We start from the raw sequence: 20560 nt of genomic DNA, 5'->3' as shown, positions 1-20560 counted from the left end.
AGGCCAATGGAACAGAACAGAGGCCACCGAAACAACACCACACATCTACAACCATCTGATCTCTGACAAACCTGATACAAGCAAGCAATGGGGAAAAGATTGCCTATTTAATAAATGGTGCTGGGAAAACTGGCTAGTCATATGCAGAAAACTTAAACTGGATGCCTTCCTTACACCTTATACAAAAATAAACTCAATATGCATTAAAGACTTAAACATAAGAACTAAAACTATAGGAATCCTAGAAGAAAATCTAAGCAATACCATTCAGGACACAGGCATGGGCAAAGACTTCATGTCTTAAAACACCAAAAGCAATGGCAACAAAAGCCAAAATTGACAAATGGGATCTAATTAAACCAAAGAGCTTCTGCACAGCAAAAGAAACTATCATCAGAGTGAACAGGCAACCTACAGAATGGGAGAAAAATTTTGCAATCTATCCATCTGACAAAGGACTAATATCCAGAATCTACAAAGAACTTAAACACATTTACAAGAAAAATACAAATAACCCCATCAAAAAGTGGCCAAAGGATATGAACAGACACTTCTCAAAAGAAGACATTTATGCAGCCAAGAAACATATAAAAAATGCTCATCATTACTGCTAATTAGAGAAATGCAAATCAAAACCACAATGAGAAACCATCTCACACCAGTTAGAATGATGATCATTAAAAAGTCAGGAAACAATAGATGCTGGAGAGGATGTGGAGAAATAGGAATGCTTTTACACTGTTGGTGGGAGTGTAAACTAGTTCAACCATTGTGGAAGACAGTGTGGCGATTCCTCAAGGATCTAGAACTAGAAATACCATTTGACCCAGCCATCCCATTACTGGGTATATACCCAAAGGATTATAAATCATTCTACTATAAAGACACATGCACATGTATGTTTACTGAGGCACCATTCACAATAGCAAAGACTTGGAACCAACCCAAATGCCCATAAATCATAGACTAGATAAAGAAAATGTGGCACATATACACCATGGAATACTACATAGCCATAAAAAAGGATGAGTTCATGTCCTTTGCAGGGACATGGATGAAGCTGGAAACCATCACTCTCAGCAAACTATCACAAGAACAGAAAACCAAACACTGCATGTTCTCACTCATAAGTGAGAGTTGAACAATGAAAACACATGGACACAGGGAGGAAAACATCACACACCGGGGCCTGTCAGGGGGTCAGAGGCAAGGGGAGGGACAGCATTAGGAGAAATACCTAATGCAGGTGACAGGTTGATGGGTGCAGCAAACCACCATGGCACATGTATACCTATGTAACAAAACTGCACATTCTGCACATGTACCCCAGAACTTAAAGTAAAATAAAAATAAATAAATAAATGAAGAAGAAGAAGAAGAAGAGGAAGAAGAGAAGAAGAAGGAGGAGAAGGAGAAGGAGGAGAAGGAGAAGGAGAAGAAGAAGAAGAAGAAGAAGAAGAAGAAGAAGAAGAAGAAGAAGAAGAAGAAGGAGGAGGAGGAGGAGGAGGAGGAGGAGGAGGAGGAGAAGAAGAAGAAGAAGAAGAAGAAGAAGAAGAAGAAGAAGAAGAAGAAGAAGAAGAAAGATTGCAGGGCATCTCCTCTAAACCAAACTCACAAGGAAAAAAAAATTTGAAAAGCAGAGCTTAAAAAAGGTCATTTATATAATTTTCAAAAATAAGTGTCTGGGCGCAGCAGCTCATGCCTGTAATCCCAGCACTTTGGGAGGCCGAGGCAGGTAGAGTGCCTGAGCTCAAGAGTTCACAACCAGCCTGGGCAACATCGTGAGACTCCATTGCTACTAAAATACAAAAAATTAGCTGGGTGTGGTGGTGTGCTCCTGTAGTTCCAGCTACTCGGGAGGCTGAGGCAGGAGAATTGCTTTAACCCGGGAGGGGGAGGTTGCAGTGAGCCAAGATCGTGCCACTGCACTCCAGCCTGGATGGCAGAGCAACACTCCATCTCAAAAAAAAAAAAGCAGATAAAAGCCAACTTAGATACTGACATACCATTTAATGTAGGAATCTGACTTCTGTAAGTATAAACATAGAATATCATTCTAAGGAAAATAAATATGTTTGCTAGGATCATAAAGAAATAATGTTAGTGAAGTACAGCTTACATTGGAAAAATATGAAACAAATAACTCATTAGAAGGAATTATTTAAATAAAGAATGGTTAATTCATATAATAAAATACAGTATAATATGCCTCAATTAATATGGGTAATGACATGAAAAATGTTCATAATATATTGTTATTTTAAAAGTATAGTAGTTATTGCTGTGCAATAACATTGTGTGTTATTTTATTTCAAATTTTATTCTCACATATAGTAAGAATAAAAGAGTAGTTATTGCTGTAGAATAACATTGTGCATTATTTCAAATTTTATTCTTACATATGCTTTTTAATTTTTCTAATAACATGCATTTTTCAAGAAAGAATAATAATAATTTTTAAAAATATTTTTAAGTAAAACTCTAGAGAGAAAAAAAAACTATTAGGAATCTAGTGGAGGGGGTGGAGCCAAGATGGCCAAATAGGAACAGCTCCAGTCTACAGCTCCCAGCGCGAGCGACGCAGAAGATGAATGATTTCTGCATTTCCAACTGAGGTACCAGGTTCATCTCACTGGGGATTGTCGGAAAGTGGGTGCAGGACAGTGGGTGCAGCGCACTGAGCATGAGCTGAAGCAGGGAGAGGCATTGCCTCACCCAGGAAGTGCAAGGGGTCAGGGAATTCCCTTTCCTAGCCAAGGAAAAGGGTGACAGATGGCATCAGGAAAATCAGGTCACTCCCACCCTAATACTGCGTTTTTCCAATGGTCTTAGCAAACGGCACACTAGGATATTGTATCCCGTGCCTGGCTCGGAGGGTCCTATGCCCACAGAGCCTCACTCACTGCTAGCACAGCAGTCTGAGATCAAACTGCAAGGTGGCAGCAAGGCTGGGAGAAGGGCGTGTGCCATTGCCAACGCTTGACTAGGTAAACAAAGCAGCCAGGAAGCTCGAACTGGGTGGAGCCCACCACAGCTCAAGGAGGCCTGCTTGCCTCTCTAGACTCCACCTCTGCGGGCAGGGCATCGCCAAACAAAAGGCAGCAGAAACCTCTGCAGACTTAAATGTCCCTGTCTGACAGCTTTGAAGAGAGTAGTGGTTCTCCCAGCACGCAGCTTGAGATCTGAGAACGGATAGACTGCCTCCTCAAGTGGGTCCCTGACCTCCGAGTAGCTTAACTGGGAGGCACGCCCCAGTAGGGGCAGACTGACACCTCACATGGCCGGGTACTCCTCTGAGACAAAACTTCCAGAGGAACGATCAGGCAGCAACCTTTGCTGTTCACCAATATCCACTGTTCTGCAGCTGCCGCTGCTGACACCCAGGCAAATAGGGTCTGGTGTGGACCTCCAGCAAACTCCAACAGACCTGCAGCTGAGGGTCCTGATGTTAGAAGGAAAACTAACAAACAAAAAGGACATCCACACCAAAACCCCATCTGTACGTCACCATCATCAAAGACCAAAGGTAGATAAAACCACAAACATGGGGAAAAAACAGAGCAGAAAAACTGAAAATTCTAAAAATCGAGCGCCTTTCCCCCTCCAAAGGAATGCAGCTCCTCACCAGCAATGGAACAAAGCGGGATGGAGAATGAATTTGATGAGGTGAGAGAAGAAGGCTTCAGAAGATCAAACTACTCCGAGCTAAAGGAGGAAGTTCGAACCCATCAAAGAAGTTAAAAACCTTGAAAAAAGATTAGACAAATGACTAACTAGAATAACCAATGCAGAGAAGTCCTTAAAGGACCTGATGGAGCTGAAAACCAAGGCACAAGAACTACGTGACGAATGCACAAGCCTCAGTAGCTGATTCACTCAACTGGAAGAAAGGGTATCAGCAATGGAAGATCAAATGAATGAAATTAAGTGAGAAGAGAAATTTAGAGAAAAAAGAATGAAAAGAAATGTCAACAAAGCCTCCAAGAAATATGGGACTATGTGAAAAGACCAAATCTGTGTCTGACTGGTATACCTGAAAGTGATGGGGAGAATGGAACCAAGTTGGAAAACACTCTGCAGGATATTATCCAGGAGAACTTCCTCAATCTAGCAAAGCAGGCCAACATTCAAATGCAGGAAATACAGAGAACGCCAGAAAGATACTCCTCGAGAAGAGCAACCCCAAGACCCATAATTGTCAGATTCACCAAAGTTGAAATGAAGGAAAACATGTTAAGGGCAGCCAGAGAGAAAGGTTGGGTTACCCACAAAGGGAAGCCCATCAGACTAACAGCAGATCTCTCAGCAGCAACTCTACAAGCTAGAAGGGAGTGGGGGTCAATATTCAACATTCTTAAAGAAAAGAATTTTCAACACAGAATTTCATATCCAGACAAACTAAGCTTCATAAGTGAAGGAGAAATAAAATCCTTTACATACAAGCAAATGCTGAGAGATTTTGTCACTACCAGGCCTGCCCTAAAAGAGCTCCTGAAGGAAGCACTAAACATGGAAAGGAATAACCGATACCAGCCACTGCAAAAACGTGGCAAATTGTAAAGACCATCGAGGCTAGGAAGAAACTGCATCAACTAATGAGCAAAATAACCAGCTAACATCATAATGACAGCATCAAATCCACACATAACAATATTAACCTTAAATGTCAATGGGCTAAATTCCCCAATTAAAAGACACAGACTGGCACATTGGAGAAAGAGTCAAGACCCATCAGTGTGCTGTATTCAGGAGACTCATCTCACATGCAGAGACACACATAGGCTCAAAATAAAGGGATGGAGGAAGATCTACCAAGCAAATGGAAAACAAAAAAAGGCAGGGGTTGCAATCCTAGTCTCAGATAAAACAGACTTTAAACAAAGATCAAAAGAGACAAAGAAGGCCATTACATAATGGTAAAGGGATCAATTCAACAAGACAAGCTAACTATCCTAAATATATATGCACCCAATACAGGAGCAACCAGATTCATAAAGCAAGTCCTGAGACACCTAAAAAGAGACTTAGACTCCCACACAATAATAATGGGAGACTTTAATACCCCACTGTCAACATTAGACAGATCAGCCAGACAGAACGTTAACAAGGATATCCAGGAATTGAACTGAACTCAGCTCTGCACCAAGCGGACCTAATAGACATCTACAGAACTCTCCACCCCAAATCAACAGAATATACATTCTTCTCAGCACCACATCGCACTTATTTCAAAATTGATCACATAGTTGGAAGTAAAGCACTCCTCAGCAAATGTAAAAGAACAGAAATTATAACAAACTGTCTCTCAGACCACAGTGCAATCAAACTAGAAGTCAGGATTAAGACACTCACTCAGAACAGCTCAACTACATGGAAACTGAACAACCTGCTCCTTAGTGACTACTGGGTACATAACGAAATGAAGGCAGAAATAAAGATGTTCTTTGAAACCAATGAGAAAAAAGGCACAACATACCAGAATCTCTGGAACACATTCAAAGCAGTATGTAGAAGGAAATTTATGGAACTAAATGCCCACAAGAGAAAGCAGGAAAGATCTAAAATTGACACCCTAACATCACAATTAAAAGAACTAGAGAAGCAAGAGCAAACACATTCAAAAGCTAGCCGAAGGCAAGAAATAACTAAGATCAGAGAAGAACTGAAGGAGATAGAGACACAAAAAACCCTTCAAAAAACCAATGAATCCAGGAGCTGGTTTTCTGAAAAGATCAACAAAATTGATAGACCGCTAGCAAGACTAATAAAGAAGAAAAGAGAGAAGAATCAAATAGACACAATAAAAAATGATAAAGGGGATATGACCACTGATCCCACAGAAATACAAACTACCATCAGAGAATACTATAAACACCTCTACCCAAATAAACTAGAAAAATCTAGAAGAAATGGATAAATTCCTCGACACATACACCCTCCCAAGACTAAACCAGGAAGAAGTTGAATCTCTGAATAGACCAATAACAGGCTCTGGCCGGGTGCGGTGGCTCACGCCTGTAATCCCAGCTCTCAGGGAGGCAAGAGGTGTGAGGATAGCTTGAGCCCAGGAGTTCGAGACCTGCCTGGGAAATATAGCGAGACCCCGTTCTCCACAAAAAGGGAAAACAAAAAAATAACAGGCTCTGAAATTGAGGCAATAATTAATAGCTTACCAACCAAAAAAAAGTCCAGGACCAGATGGATTCACAGCCAAATTCTACCAGAGGTACAAAGAGGAGCTGGTACCATTCCTTCTGAAACTATTCCAATCATTAGAAAAAGAGGGAATCCTCCCTAACTCATTTTATGAGGCCAGTATCATCCTGATACCAAAGCCTGGCAGAGACACAACAAAAAAAGAGAACTTTGGACCAATATCCCTGATCAACATCAATGCAAACATCCTCAATAAAATACTGGCAAACCGAATCCAGCAGCACATAAAAAAGCTTATCCACCATGATCTAGTGGGCTTCATCCCTGGGATGCAAGGCTGGTTAAACACATGCAAATCAATAAATGTAATCCAGCATATAAACAGAACCAATGACAAAAACCACAGGATTATCTCAATAGATGCAGAAAAGGCCTTGGACAAAATTCAACAACACTTCAGGCTAAAAACTCTCAATAAATTACATATTGATGGGATGTATCTCAAAATAATAAGAGCTATTTATGACAAACCCACAGCCAATATCATACTGAATGGACAAAAACTGGAAGAATTCCCTTTGAAAACTGGCACAAGAGAGGGATGCCCTCTCTCACCACTCCTATTCAACATAGTGTTGAAAGTTCTGGCCATGGCAATCAGGCAGGAGAAGGAAATAAAGGGTATTCAATTAGGAAAAGAGGAAGTCAAATTGTCCCTTTTTGCAGATGTCATGATTGTATATCTAGAAAACCCCATCGTCTCAGCCCAAAATCTCCTTAAGCTGATAAGCAACTTCAGCAAAGGCTCAGGATACAAAATCAATGTGCAAAAATCACAAACATTCTTATACACCAATAACAGATAAACAGCCAAATCATGAGTGAACTCCCATTTACAATTGCTACAAAGAGAATAAAATACCTAGGAATCCAACTTACAAGGGATGTGAAGGACCTCTTGAAGGAGAACTACAAACCACTGCTCAATGAAATAAAAGAGGATACAAACAAATGGAAGAACATTCCATGCTCATGGGTAGGAAGAATCAATATCGTGAAAATGGCCATACTGCCCAAAGTAATTTATAGATTCAATGCCATCCCCATCAAGCTACCAATGACTTTCTTCACAGAATTGGAAAATACTACCATAAAGTTTGCATGGAACCAAAAAAGAGCCCACAGTGCCAAGACAATACTAAGCCAAAAGAACAAAGCCGAAGGCATCACGCTACCTGACTTCAAACTATACTACAAGGCTACAGTAACCAAAACAGCATGGTACTCGTACCAAAACAGAGATATAGACCAATGGAACAGAACAGAGCCCTCAGAAATAATGCCACATATCTACAACTATCTGATCTTTGACAAACCTGACAAAAACAAGAAATGGGGAAAGGATTCCCTATTTAATAAATGGTGCTGGGAAAACTGGCTAACCATATGTAGAGAGCTGAAACTGGATCCCTTCCTTACACCTTATATAAAAATTAATTCAAGATGGATTAAAGACTTAAATGTGAGACCTAAAACCATAAAAACCCTAGAAGAAAACCTAGGTAATACCATTCAGGACATAGGCATGGGCATGGACTTCATGTCTAAAACACCAAAAGCAATGGCAACAAAAGCCAAAATTGACAAATGGGATCTAATTAAACAAAAGAGCTTCTGCACAGCAAAAGAAACTACCATCAGAGTGAACAGGCAACCTACAGAATGGGAGAAAATTTTTGCAATCTACTCATGTGACAAAGGGCTAATATCCAGAATCTACAATGAACTCAAATAAATTTACAAGAAAAAAAAAATCAACCCCATCAACAAGTGGGCGAAGGATATGAACAGACACTTCTCCAAAGAAGACATTTATACAGCCAAAAGACACGTGAAAAAATGCTCATCATCACTGGCCATCAGAGAAATGCAAATCAAAACCACAATGAGATACCATCTCATGCCAGTTAGAATGAGGATCATTAAAAAGTCAGGAAACAACAGGTGCTGGAGAGGATGAGGAGAAATAGGAACACTTTTACACTGTTGGTGGGACGGTAAACTAGTTCAACCATTGTGGAAGTCAGTGTGGCGATTCCTCAGGGATCTAGAACTAGAAATATCATTTGACCCAGCCATCCCATTACTGGGTATATACTCAAAGGATTATAAATCATGCTGCTATAAAGACACATGCACACGTATGTTTTCTGCAGCACTATTCACAATAGCAAAGACTTGGAACCAACCCAAATGTCCAACAATGGTAGACTGGATTAAGAAAATGTGGCACATACACACCATGGAATACTATGCAGCCATAAAAAATGATGAGTTCATGTCCTTTGTAGGGATGCGGATGAAGCTGGAAACTGTCATTCTCAGCAAACTATCGCAAGGACAAAAAAACAAACACCGCATGTTCTCACTCATAGGTGGGAATTGAACAATGAGAATGCATGGACACAGGAAGGAGAACATCACACACTGGGGCCTGTTGTGGGGTTGGGGGAGGGGGGAGGGATAGCATTAGGAGATATACCTAATGTTAAATGACGAGTTAATGGGTGCAGCACACCTACATGGCACATGTATACATATGTAACAAACCTGCACGTTGTGCACATGTACCCTAAAACTTAAAGTATAATAAAAAAAAAGTTAGAACGTTGAGATATTATGCCACAACGTGGATGAAACTTGAAAACAGTAGGCTAAGTAAAAGAAACCAGTCATTGGCTATACAATAAACATATGTGGTATAATTTCATTTCTATGAAATGTCTAGCACAGGCAAATTCATAGAGACAAAAAGTAGATTAGTGGTTACCTAGGGCTGCATGGGGAAGAGAATGAAGGGTGACTACAAAGGGGCATAAGGTTTCTTTTTTGGGTAATAAAAATGTTCTAAAAATGTGGTGATGTTGCACAATTCTGTAAATATACTGAAAACCACTTGAGTTGTATATTTTAAATGGCTGAAATTTATGCTGTAAAAATTCTAGCTCAATAAAGCTGTCAAAAATGCTGGGGGTATTGGGAAAAAAAAGAATCTAGTGGAGGAGATTATGATGACAGAAACGCTATCATATTTGAGGAAGACATTAATGAACTGATAGCTAACAGCTGATAAAATATATGCTATAATACCAAAAAAGTTTCCTAAAATTGCAAACACTATATTGACACTATAAATATCAATAGTATTTGTTTAAAAAAAAAAATTAGCAAAGAATCTACAATTTTAGCCTAATTACCTAACAGCACAATTTTAGCCTAATTACATAAATAAGGAATCATACTGCAAGGGAAACTGACAAACATAAAAGACAGGAAAAGGAGAAAAAACTGTAAATACATGAGTAACAGAAAAATAAAAATACTAGAAATGTAGAAACTGTAATTAAGGAAATAATTATTTAAAATATTCGTAATTTTAAAAAGATCTCAGCATGAGTAATAAAAGATCAATTAAGGAACTGTCCTCAAAGAAACAATGTTATGAGCTATTAAGGAGAAAACATAATAAGAATAAGAATAAGAATATAAAAATTACGTAAAGTTTCAGCTTTTAAGTGCTAGAAAAGGGAAGAGTTTGGTAGAAACTTTTAGTAAGCTAAGAGAAATAAAGCCATCATCATAAAGGCAGTTTTTTACTAACCTGTCTCTTCAACATTAAAAGTAAACGGTTTACAATTCCAAAAGTTCTGAAATAATTTCTAACCAAGTTTTACTTTAGCAAATGTAAAGAGATAAAATGTGAAACCTTCATTCATTGATTCATTTATTCATTCATTCAGTAAATATTTATTGAGCAGATTGTGCTAAGCACTGTTCTACTTGGGGACAGTGCAGTCAAAGACAGGATTAACTTACAGCTGACTTGTGGTAGTGTTATGCTAATCTCCAGAAATACCTGGAAGTCTGGTAGTGACCCTTGGCCAAGAATGCAGTGACATGTACTAACTAGTCAGTTGTAATATGCTATTTTTATGACCAAAACTAACCTGGAGGCATTCCACAACTGTTTATTTACATTGTTTATTGAAAATGTAGATTGGTGGTTTGCATCTGATATAACCAGTTGGGTAGAAACGACCCCTCAAAAAACTTGTGTCTTGGCTCTCTAGGCCAAGATATCTCACATGTATCTTGATGGTTTATAACTGAAAATCTAAACACATCCTGTGTAACTGAGAAAGGGCCCTGAGAGGTCTGTCAGAAGTGTGGATCTCTTTGTGTTTGCAGGTTCATTCTTTCTCTTGCTGAAAGAAAGCCACATGTGGGTGTACCCTGAGAAGTCTTGTGAGTGTTGTCAATTATTTGACCCTGTGTGACTGCTGAAGCAGGGAACAAAACAGAATTGAAAAGCTCTTGCCCCTGTGGAGCTTCCTTTGTAATGGAAAAAGGCAAGCAATAAGCAAAATAAATCAATAGTATGTTACATACGTCATAATAGATGCTGTGGAGGAAAACAAGGCTGGAAAGGGTATAAGGAGTTCCAAGCAGAAGAGCCAGTGAAACCTTTACTAAGAAGGTGATATTTAAGCAAAGACACAAGTAATGAGGGAACATGCAGGTAGACATTTAGGGAAAAATCGTTGCCAGCAGATAAAACAAAGAGCAAAGACACTCAGCTGGGAGGAAGCCAGGGGTAAGCAAGGAAGCTAAAGTAGCTGGAGTAAGACCAATCAGAAGGACAGTAACCAGAGATGAACTCAGACAGGTAATGGGATATCAAATCAAATGGGCTTTTATTTAATAAGTAGGATGAGATGGGAAGCCACTGGATAGCAGAAGAGTGGCTTATTCTGAATTGCATTTAAAGGCCTTCCTCCGGAAGCTGTGCTAAGAACAGATTCTAGGTGGGAAAAGGTAGAAGTAGGAAGACCAGTTGGGAAGCTTGGATATAGCAGTGGTGGTGACAAAAACTGGCTGTATTCTGGATATATTTCAAAGATAAATATAATAGGATTACATGTGAAGTCCAAGAGAAAGAGTGAAATCAAACGTGTGAATTAAAATAATGAATTCCAAGTGTCTACTGAAGGGTTCCACTTGAATATTTGATATGTCTCTGTAACTTAACTCAGCTTATCACCTTCACTAACAGCCCTGTTCCTCCTCCTGTATCCTCTATCTCATGTCAAGTAACTTCTAGCCAATTACACAACCTAGATACTTGAAGGTGATCATTATCTTTTCTTTTTCTCATAGACCCCGTATCTGATCAGTTCCCAAATCATCCTTAAAATCTCTTTCAAATCCATCAAATTGTTTCCATTTCCAGTGTTGTTGTCTTAGTTCAGACACTCATCATGTCTTCTGGACTACTAGAACAGGGAATGGAATAAAAAAGAAAAAGATTTCCTGAGTATGTATATGTGCCAGGCAGCAGGCTATGTGATGTACAGTCACTATTCTTTTTCATTATTTTACTTTTTTAAAATTATACTTTAAGTTCTAGGGTACATGTGCACAACGTGCAGGTTTGTTACATATGTATACATGTGCCCGTGTTGGTTTGCTGCACTCATTAACTTGTCATTTACATTAGGTATTTCTCCTAATGCTATCCCTCCCCCATTCCCCCACCTCAGTGTGTGATGTTTCCCACCCTGTGTCCAAGTGTTCTCATTATTCAATTCCCACCTATGAGTGAGAACATGCAGTGTTTGGTTTTCTGTTCTTGCGATAGTTTGCTCAGAATGATGGTTTCCTACTTCATCCATGTTGCTATAAAGGACATGAACTCACCCTTTTTAATGGCTGCATAGTATTCCATGGTGTTTATGTGCCACATTTTTTTAATCCAGCCTATTATTGATGGACATTTAGGTTGGTTCCAAGTCTTTGCTATTGTGAATAGTACCGCAATAAACATATCTGTGCATGTATCTTTATAGTGGCATGATTTACAATTCTTTGGGTATATACCCAGTAATGGGATCACTGAGGCAAATGGTATTTCTAGTTCTAGATCCTTGAGGAATCACCACACTGTCTACCACAGTGGTTGAACTAGTTTACACTACCAACAGTGTAAAAGCGTTCCTATTTCTCCACATCCTCTCCAGCACCTGTTGTTTCCTGACTTTTTAGTGATCACCATTCTAACTGGTGTGAGATGGTATCTCATTGTGGTTTTGATTTGCATTTCTCTGATGGCCAGTGATGATGAGCATTTTTTCATGTGTCTGTTGGCTGCATAAATGTCTTCTTTTGAAAAGTGTCTGTTCATATCCTTTGCCCACTTTTTGATGGGGTTGTTTTTTTCTTGTAAATGTGTTTAAGTTCTTTGTAGATTCTGGATATTAACCCTATGTCACATGGGTAGATTGCAAAAATTTTCTCCCATTCTGTAGGTTGCCTGTTCACTCTGATGGTAGTTTCTTTTGCTGTGCAGAAGCTCTTTCATATAATTAGTTCCCATTTGTCAATTTTGGCTTTTGTAGCCATTGCTTTTGGTGTTTTAGACGTGAAGTCCTTGCCCATCCTATGTCCTGAATGGTATTGCCTAGGTTTTCTTCTAGGGATTTTATGGTTTTAGGTCTCATATTTAAGTCTTTAATCAATCTTGAATTAACTTTTGTATAAGGTGTAAGGAAGGGATCCAGTTTCAGCTTTCTACATATGGATAGCCAGTTTTCCCAGCACCATTTATTAAATAGGGAATCCTTTCCCCATTTCTTGTTTTTGTCAGGTTTGTCAAAGTTCAGATGGCTGTAGATGTGTGGTGTTATCTCTGAGGCTGCTGTTCTGTTCCATTGGTCTATATCTCTGTTTTGGTACCAGTACCATGCTCTTTTGGTTACTGTAGCCTTGTAGTATAGTTTGAAGTCAGGTAGCGTGATGCCTCCAGCTTTGTTCTTTTTGTTTAGGATTGTCTTGGCACTGCGGGCTCTTTTTTGGTTCCATATGAACTTTAAAGTAGTTTTTTCCAATTCTGTGAAGAAAGTCAGTGGTAGCTTGATGGGGATGGCATTGAATCTATAAATTACTTTGGGCAGTATGGCCATTTTCATGATTTTGATTCTTCCTATCCATGAGCATGGAATGTTCTTCCATTTGTTTGTGCCTCACTTTGGGCAGTATGGCCATTTTCACGATTTTGATTCTTCCTATCCACGAGCATGGAATGTTCTTCCATTTGTTTGTGTCCTCTTTTATTTCATTGAACAGTGGTTTGTAGTTCTCCTTCAAGAGGTCCTTCACATCCCTTGTAAGTTGGATTCCTAGGTATTTTATTCTCTTTGTAGCAATTGTAAATGGGAGTTCACTCATGATTTGGCTCTCTGTTTGTCTGTTACTGGTGTATAAGAATGTTTGTGATTTTTGCACATTGATTTTGTATCCTGAGACTTTGCTGAAGTTGCTTATCAGCCTAAGGAGATTTGTGGCTGAGATGATGGGATCTTCTAAATATACAATCATGTCATCTGCAAACAGGGACAGTTTGACTTCCTCTTTTCCTAATTGAAAACATTTATTTCTTTCTTTTGCCTGATTGCCATGGCCAGAACTTCCAACACTATGTTGAATAGGAGTGGTAAGAGAAGGTATCCTTCTCTTGTGCCAGTTTTCAAAGGGAATGCTTCCAGTTTTTGTCCATTCAGTATGATACTGGCTGTGGGTTTGTCATAAATAGCTCTTATTATTTTGAGATACGTTCCATCAATACCTAGTTTATTGAGAGTTTTTAGCATGTAGGCTGTTGAATTTTGTCGAAGGCCTTTTCTGCATCTATTGAGATAATCATGTGATTTTTGTCTTTGGTTCTGTTTATGTGATGGATTATGTTTATTGATTTGCATACATTGAACCAGCCTTGCATCCCAGGGATGAAACCGACTTGATTTTGGTGGATAAGCTTTTTGATATGCTGCTGGATTTGGCTTGCCAATATTTTATTGAGAATTTTCACATCAATGTTCATCGGGGTATTGGTCTAAAATTTTCTTTTTTTGCTGTGTCTCTGCCAGGCTTTGGTATCAGGATGATACTGGCCTCATAAAATGAGTTAGGGAGGATTCCCTCTTTTTCTATTGATTGGAATAGTTTCAGAAGGAATGGTACCAGCTCCTCTTTGTACCTCTGGTAGAATTCGGCTGTGAATCCATCTGGTCATAGACTTCTTTTGGTTGGGAGGCTATTAATTATTGCCTCAATTTCAGAGCCTGTTATTGGCCTATTCAGTGATTCAACTTCTTGGTTTGGTCTTGGGAGGGCGTATGTGTCCAGGAATTTATCCATTTCTTCCAGATTTTCTAGTTTATTTGCACAGAGGTGTTTACCATATTCTCTGATCGTAGTTTGTATTTCTGTGGAATCGGTGGTGATGTTCCCTTTAGCATTTTTTATTGCATCTATTTGATTCTTCTCTCTTTTCTTCTTTATTAGTTTTGCTAGCATTCTACCAATTTTGTTGATCTTTTCAAAAAACCAACTCCTGGATTCACTGATTTTTTGAAGGGTTTTTTGTGTTTCTATCTCCTTCAGTTCTGCTCTGATCTTAGTTATTTCTTGCCTTCTGCTAGCTTTTGAATGTGTTTGCTCTTGCTTCTCTAGTTCTTTTAATTGTGATGTTAGGGTGTTGATTTTAGATCTTTCCTGCTTTCTCTTGTGGGCATTTAGTGCTATAAATTTCCCCCTACGCACTGCTTTAAATGTGTCCCAGAGATTCTGGTATGTTTCTCTTTATTCTCATTGGTTTCAAAGAGCATCTTTATTTCTGCCTTCATTTCGTTATGTACCCAGTAGTCATTCAGGAGCAAGTTGTTCAGTTTCCATGTAGTTGTGCGGTTTTGAGTAAGTTTCTTAATCCTGAGTTCTAATTTCATTGCACTGTGGTCTGAGAGACAGTTTGTTGTGATTTCTGTTCTTTTACATTTGCTGAGGAGTGCTTTACTTCCAACTATGTGATCAATTTTGAAATAAGTGCGATGTGGTGCTGAGAAGAATGTATATTCTGTTGATTTGGGGTGGAGGGTTCTGTAGATGTCTATTAGATCAGCTTGGTGCAGAGCTGAGATCAAGTCCTGGATATCCTTGTTAACCTTCTGTCTCATTGATCTGTCTAATATTGACAGTGGGGTGTTAAAGTCTCCCATTATTGTGTGGGAGTCTACGTCTCTTTTTAGGTGTCTCAGGACTTGCTTTTTGAATCTGGGTGCTTCTGTATTGGGTGCAAATATATTTAGGATAATTAGCTCTTCTTGTTGAATTGATCCCTTACCATTATGTAATGGCCTTCTTTGTCTCTTTTGATCTTTGTTTGTTTAAAGTCTGTTTTATCTGAGACTAGGATTGCAACCCCTGCTCTTTTTTTGCTTTCCATTTGCTTGGCAGATCTTCCTCCATCCCTTTATTTTGAGCCTATGTGTGTCTCTGCATGTGAGATGAGTCTCCTGAATACAGCACACTGATAGGTCTTGACTCTTTATCCAATTTGCCAGTCTGTGTCTTTTAATTGGGGAATTTAGCCCATTGACATTTAAGATTAATATTGTTATGTGTGGATTTGATCCTGTCATTATGATGTTAGCTGGTTAGTTTGCTCATTAGTTGATGCAGTTTCTTCTTAGCATCGATGGTCTTTACAATTTGGCATGTTTTTGCAGTGGCTGGTACCAGTTGTTCCTTTCCATGTTTAGTGCTTCCCTCAGGAGCTCTTGTAAGGCAGGCCTGGTGGTGACAAAATTTCTCAGTATTTGCTTGTCTGTAAAGGATTTTATTTCTCCTTCACTTACGAAGCTTAGTTTGGCTGGATATGAAATTCTGGGCTGAAAATTCTTTTCTTTAAGAATGTTGAATATTGGCCCCCAGTCTCTTCTGGCTTGTAGGGTTTTTTCTGAGAGATCTGCTGTTAGTCTGATGGGCTTCCCTTTGTGGGTAACCCAACCTTTCTCTCTGGCTGCCCTTAACATGTTTTCCTTCATTTCAACCTTGGTGAATCTGACAGTTATGTGCCTTGGGGTTGCTCTTCTTGAGGAGTATCTTTGTGGTGTTTTCTGTATTTCCTGAATTTGAATGTTGGCCTGCCTTGCTAGTTAGGGAAGTTCTCCTGGATAATATCCTGAAGAGTGTTTTCCAGCTTGGTTCCATTCTCCCTGTCACTTTCAGGTATACCAATCAAATGTAGATTTGGTCTTTTCACATAGTCCCATATTTCTTAGAGGCTTTGTTGGTTTCTTTTTACTCTTTTTTTCTGTAAACTTCTCTTTTCACTTCATTTCATTCATTTGATCTTCAATCACTGATACCCTTTCTTCCAGTTGATCAAATCGGCTACTGAAGCTTGTACATGCATCACATAGTTCTCGTGCCATGGTTTTCAGCTCCATCAGGTCATTCAAGGTCTTCTCTACGCTGTTTATTCTAGTTAGCCATTCATCTAATCTTTTTTCAAGGTTTTTAGCTTCCTTGTGATGGGTTCGAACATCCTTCTTTAGCTCGGAGAAGTGTGTTATTACCGACTTTCTGAAGCCTACTTCTGTCAGCTCATCAAAGTCATTCTCCGTCCTGCTTTGTTCCACTGCTGGCAAGGAGCTGCAATCCTTTGGAGGAGAAGAGGCACTCTGGTTTTTAGAATTTTCAGCTTTTCTGCTCTGGTTTCTCCCCATGTTTGTGGTTTTATCTACCTTTGGTCTTTGATGATGGTGACCTACAGATGGGGTTTTGGTGTGGATGTCCTTTTTGTTGATGTTGATGCTATTCCTTTCTGTTTGCTAGTTTTCCTTCTAACAGTCAGGTCCCTCAGCTGCAGGTCTGTTGGAGTTTGCTGGAGGTCCACTCCAGACGCTGTTTGCCTGGGTTTCACCAGTGGAGGCTGCAGAACAGCAAATATTGCAGAAGAGCAAATATTGCTGCTTGATGTTTGCTTTGAAAGCTTTGTCTCAGAGGGGCACTGGCCTGTATGAGGTGTCAGTCAGCCCCTACTGGGAGGTGTCTCCAAGTTAGGCTACACGGGGGTCAGGGACCCACTTGAGGAGGCAGTCTGTCTGTTCTCAGAGCTCAAACACTGTGCTGGGAGAACCACTGCTCTCTTTGGAGCTGACAGACAGGGATGTTTTAAGTCTGCAGAAGTTGTCTGCTGCCTTTTGTTCAGCTATGCCCTGCCCCCAGAGATGGAGTCTACAGAGGCAGGCAGGCCTCGTTGAGCTGTGGTGGGCTCCACCCAGTTCGAGCTTCCCGCCACTTTGTTTACCTACTCAAGCCTCAGCTATGGCGGATGCCCCTCCCCCAGCCAGGCTTGCCACCTGATAGTTTGATCTCGGACTAGAAGTGAGCAAGGGTCCGTGGGCATGGGACCTGCTGAGCCAGGCATGGGATATAATCTCCTGTTGTGCCGTTTGCTAAGACTGTTGGAAAATCGCAGTGTTTAGTTGGCAGTGTTCTGATTTTCCTGGTACAGTCTGTTATGGCTTCCCTTGGGTCAGAAAGGGAAATCCCCCAACCCCTTGCCCTTCCCGGGTGAGGCGATGCCCCTCCCTGCTTCGGCTCACCCTCCGTGGGCTGCACCCACTTTCTGACCAGTCCCAGTGAGATGAACCAGGTGCCTCAGTTAGAAATGCAGAAATCACCCGTCTTCTGTGTTGATCACGCTGGGAGCTGCAGACTGGGCCTGTTCGTATTTGGCCATCTTGGAACCCACTTCCTACAGTTACTATTTTTTAATCAAAATTATCCTAACTGATTTACTCAATGCTAATCTTTCCATATTCCAATATATTCTCCAAGGGTAATTTTCAAACACAGATCTGATCATGTCATTCTACTGCTTCAGTGACTCTGGGGCTTTTTACATGCTAATCCCTCTGCCTTGATATATTTTTACATCATCATTTATTCACATTATTCATTCATTAATATATGTGTATTTATCCAATAGAACCTACCTCAAGAAAATCCTTAGGTGCATAAACAGGTCTGAAAAGGCTTAAATCTAGAATAAGATAGATTATAAACAAAATTTCAGCTAATAATATATGAAGGCTTATTAAATAAATGTTAATCATTCTTTCACATGTTATCATACAGATAGATTAATTCAAACATTTCTTGAGAATGCATACACTGCATTAAGTACAGAGAACATTAAAATGAAAAGACAATTTCTGCCCTTAACATCCTAGATGACATATTCTGGAAGAAATTAAGAGCATCCTATTCACAAATTGTAATTATTTATAACTGAATTGGCCAAACAATGTCAATGTAACATAAAGGTACTATATGAGAATTCTCAATGTACTTAAAATACAAACAATGCATTCTTAGTGAATTCCTCTAGTTGTATTAAACTATTCCCCCTTTTGAACTCAAATAACTATATGTAATAACTCTATTATGGTATTTATCTCTTACCTAGTCCCCTACATGTATTTTTAGCAGTGGTAAAGGAAGGGGAGGAGGAAGGGTTATGTACATGTCTGTCTATACAATTATAGGCATCTATCATAGTAAATGAAATATAGTTGTTATTCATTTTATATTTACAAAATTGACTAGATTTTAAATATTAAAATGAACAAAAATAAATTCTTTAAAACATTTTAAAGTCTTCAAACGTATTTTTCACTATTTATCCTATTTTTAACAACCCAATATAATTAAGCTTGCACAATATTTACCTTAATTAAAAGACAAGAATCTCAAAAATCCACTGGATAATTTATAATTTTATAAAAATGTTTTTAAAGGCTGCCTTAAAAAAGGATAAATAAGGCCAGGCGCAGTGGCTCACACCTGTAATCCCAGCACTTTAGGAGGCTCTGGTGGGAGGATGGGAGGATTACTTGAGGCCAGGAGTTCAACAGAGAGAGCCAGGGCAACATAGCAAAACCCCATCTCTACAAAAATAAAAAAATTAGCCAGGCATGGTGGTGTGTGCCTGTAGTCTTAGCTACTCAGGAGGCTGAGGTGAAAGGACCCTCTGAGCCCAGGAGCTTGAGGTTAAAGTGAGCTGTGATCATGCTACTGTACTCCAGCACAGGTAACAGAGCAAGAACCTGTCTCTAAAAACACAAACAAACAAAAAGCTGCTCCTGATGTCTGTATTTATTAGTTGCATGTGGTGTCTGGGAGTTTGAGTAGATCAGTCTAATTCTGGTTTTCCAGATGATAGAAAATTAATGAGAAGGAAAATTGCAATCTTCCCAAAAGAATTGTTAATTATGTTATTTTGGATCCACAGTTAAGAAGGCAATTATTTTTCCACTACTACATTCAGAAAAAATTGTTCACATACCTGGTTCATCAGTTCCCATTTCATTCCATTTATTAAGAAGTTCTTTCTGTTCTCCAACTGGCCTCTGGAAAAGGTAATTTTGAAACTGGTTTCATTTCATTTTTTGAAGTCTAGCAATACAACTAAAAACAAGAATCAATAACTTATTTAAAAGCTAAATAAATGATCATAACAGTATAATTTCATTAAACATGTTGAATTTGGGGGGTAACTGCATTTAAATGATTATTTAACTATTATGTTATATCTAGTCTCAATGGCTTATTTAGAACATGGTGCTAATGAGTCCAATAAAAGAAGGTAAGTGATCTATACTGGCCAGTAAATTTCACAAAGAAAAACTGCTCCTCAGCCACATACTACATCTCTTACCCCCATCCAGCAGTCTCAGAAAAGCATCACAAGGGGGACTGGCCAAGAGAGTGTGACTAAGAGTCAGTAGCATCATCTTCCTATAAGAAAGGCAGTATATTATACAATACTACATATTTAGACAGTTTTTAATATAAATGTATCCCTTTTTAAACACCATCCTTCTGGTGCCTTCAGTAATTTTTCCTTGGATATTATCCAAAGTATACCTACTACATCCTGTCCAACAACAGGGAATAAATAGCAGGTAGGGAGAATGAAGTAAAGGGAAACTGACTCTCTCCTACTTGTGAGCAGCTACAAAGAAAACAGAACATCCCTCAAGTGTTTTTTCTTTTCTTTCTCATCTTTTCTCCTCAATGCCCAGAGTAACATAAATGTTGAGTATTAGATCTAAATAGAATTCCAGTTCTACAGAGAGATGACAAATTATCCTTTTCGTTTCCTACGTTAATACCGAAAGATGGTACCGTATTACCTATTACAAGATCACAGTATGCCTGAACTCTATCTGTCATTCAAGGAATATGACTGTTGTGCTAATTAGCCAAAAGGTAAGGAGACTAAAGGTAATTAAAATCTTTAAAGCATATTCCTAATCTTTACAGCCAAATGTCTAACTCATCTGTACTACAGATTCATATTTCTATTTATTTCAAAGATACAGGTTTGTTATAATAATTATTATAGCACACAAAATAGAAATCCATATAGAATATACCCACATAATTGGCCTTTTACAGATTTTTGTTTCAAACCAAGGTGATATACTAGTAAAAATAC

At 39.0% G+C, this 20560-nt stretch overlaps 1 protein-coding gene across 4 annotated transcripts in view; it reads right to left on the bottom strand.

The window, feature by feature from the left end:
• Positions 1 to 20560, bottom strand: part of TBC1D19 (TBC1 domain family member 19) — a 195232-nt gene that overhangs the window by 118596 nt on the left and 56076 nt on the right. For all 4 annotated transcript variants that reach the window (XR_010111939.1, XR_010111940.1, XM_034958400.3 and 1 more), the window contains exons 6-7: positions 19406 to 19469; positions 18054 to 18100 (exon numbers count right to left, since the gene is read on the bottom strand). Coding sequence is in view for 2 of the 4 variants with exons in the window: in XM_034958400.3 (XP_034814291.1) it covers positions 18054 to 18100; positions 19406 to 19469 (111 nt within the window). In the remaining 2 variants the exon portion in view is untranslated. The remainder of the gene's footprint in view (positions 1 to 18053; positions 18101 to 19405; positions 19470 to 20560) is intronic.

Source organism: Pan paniscus, chromosome 3 (assembly GCF_029289425.2).
Source record: "Pan paniscus chromosome 3, NHGRI_mPanPan1-v2.0_pri, whole genome shotgun sequence".
NCBI classification, from domain to species: Eukaryota; Metazoa; Chordata; class Mammalia; order Primates; family Hominidae; genus Pan; species Pan paniscus.
This window is presented reverse-complemented; position numbering and strand designations above follow the sequence as displayed.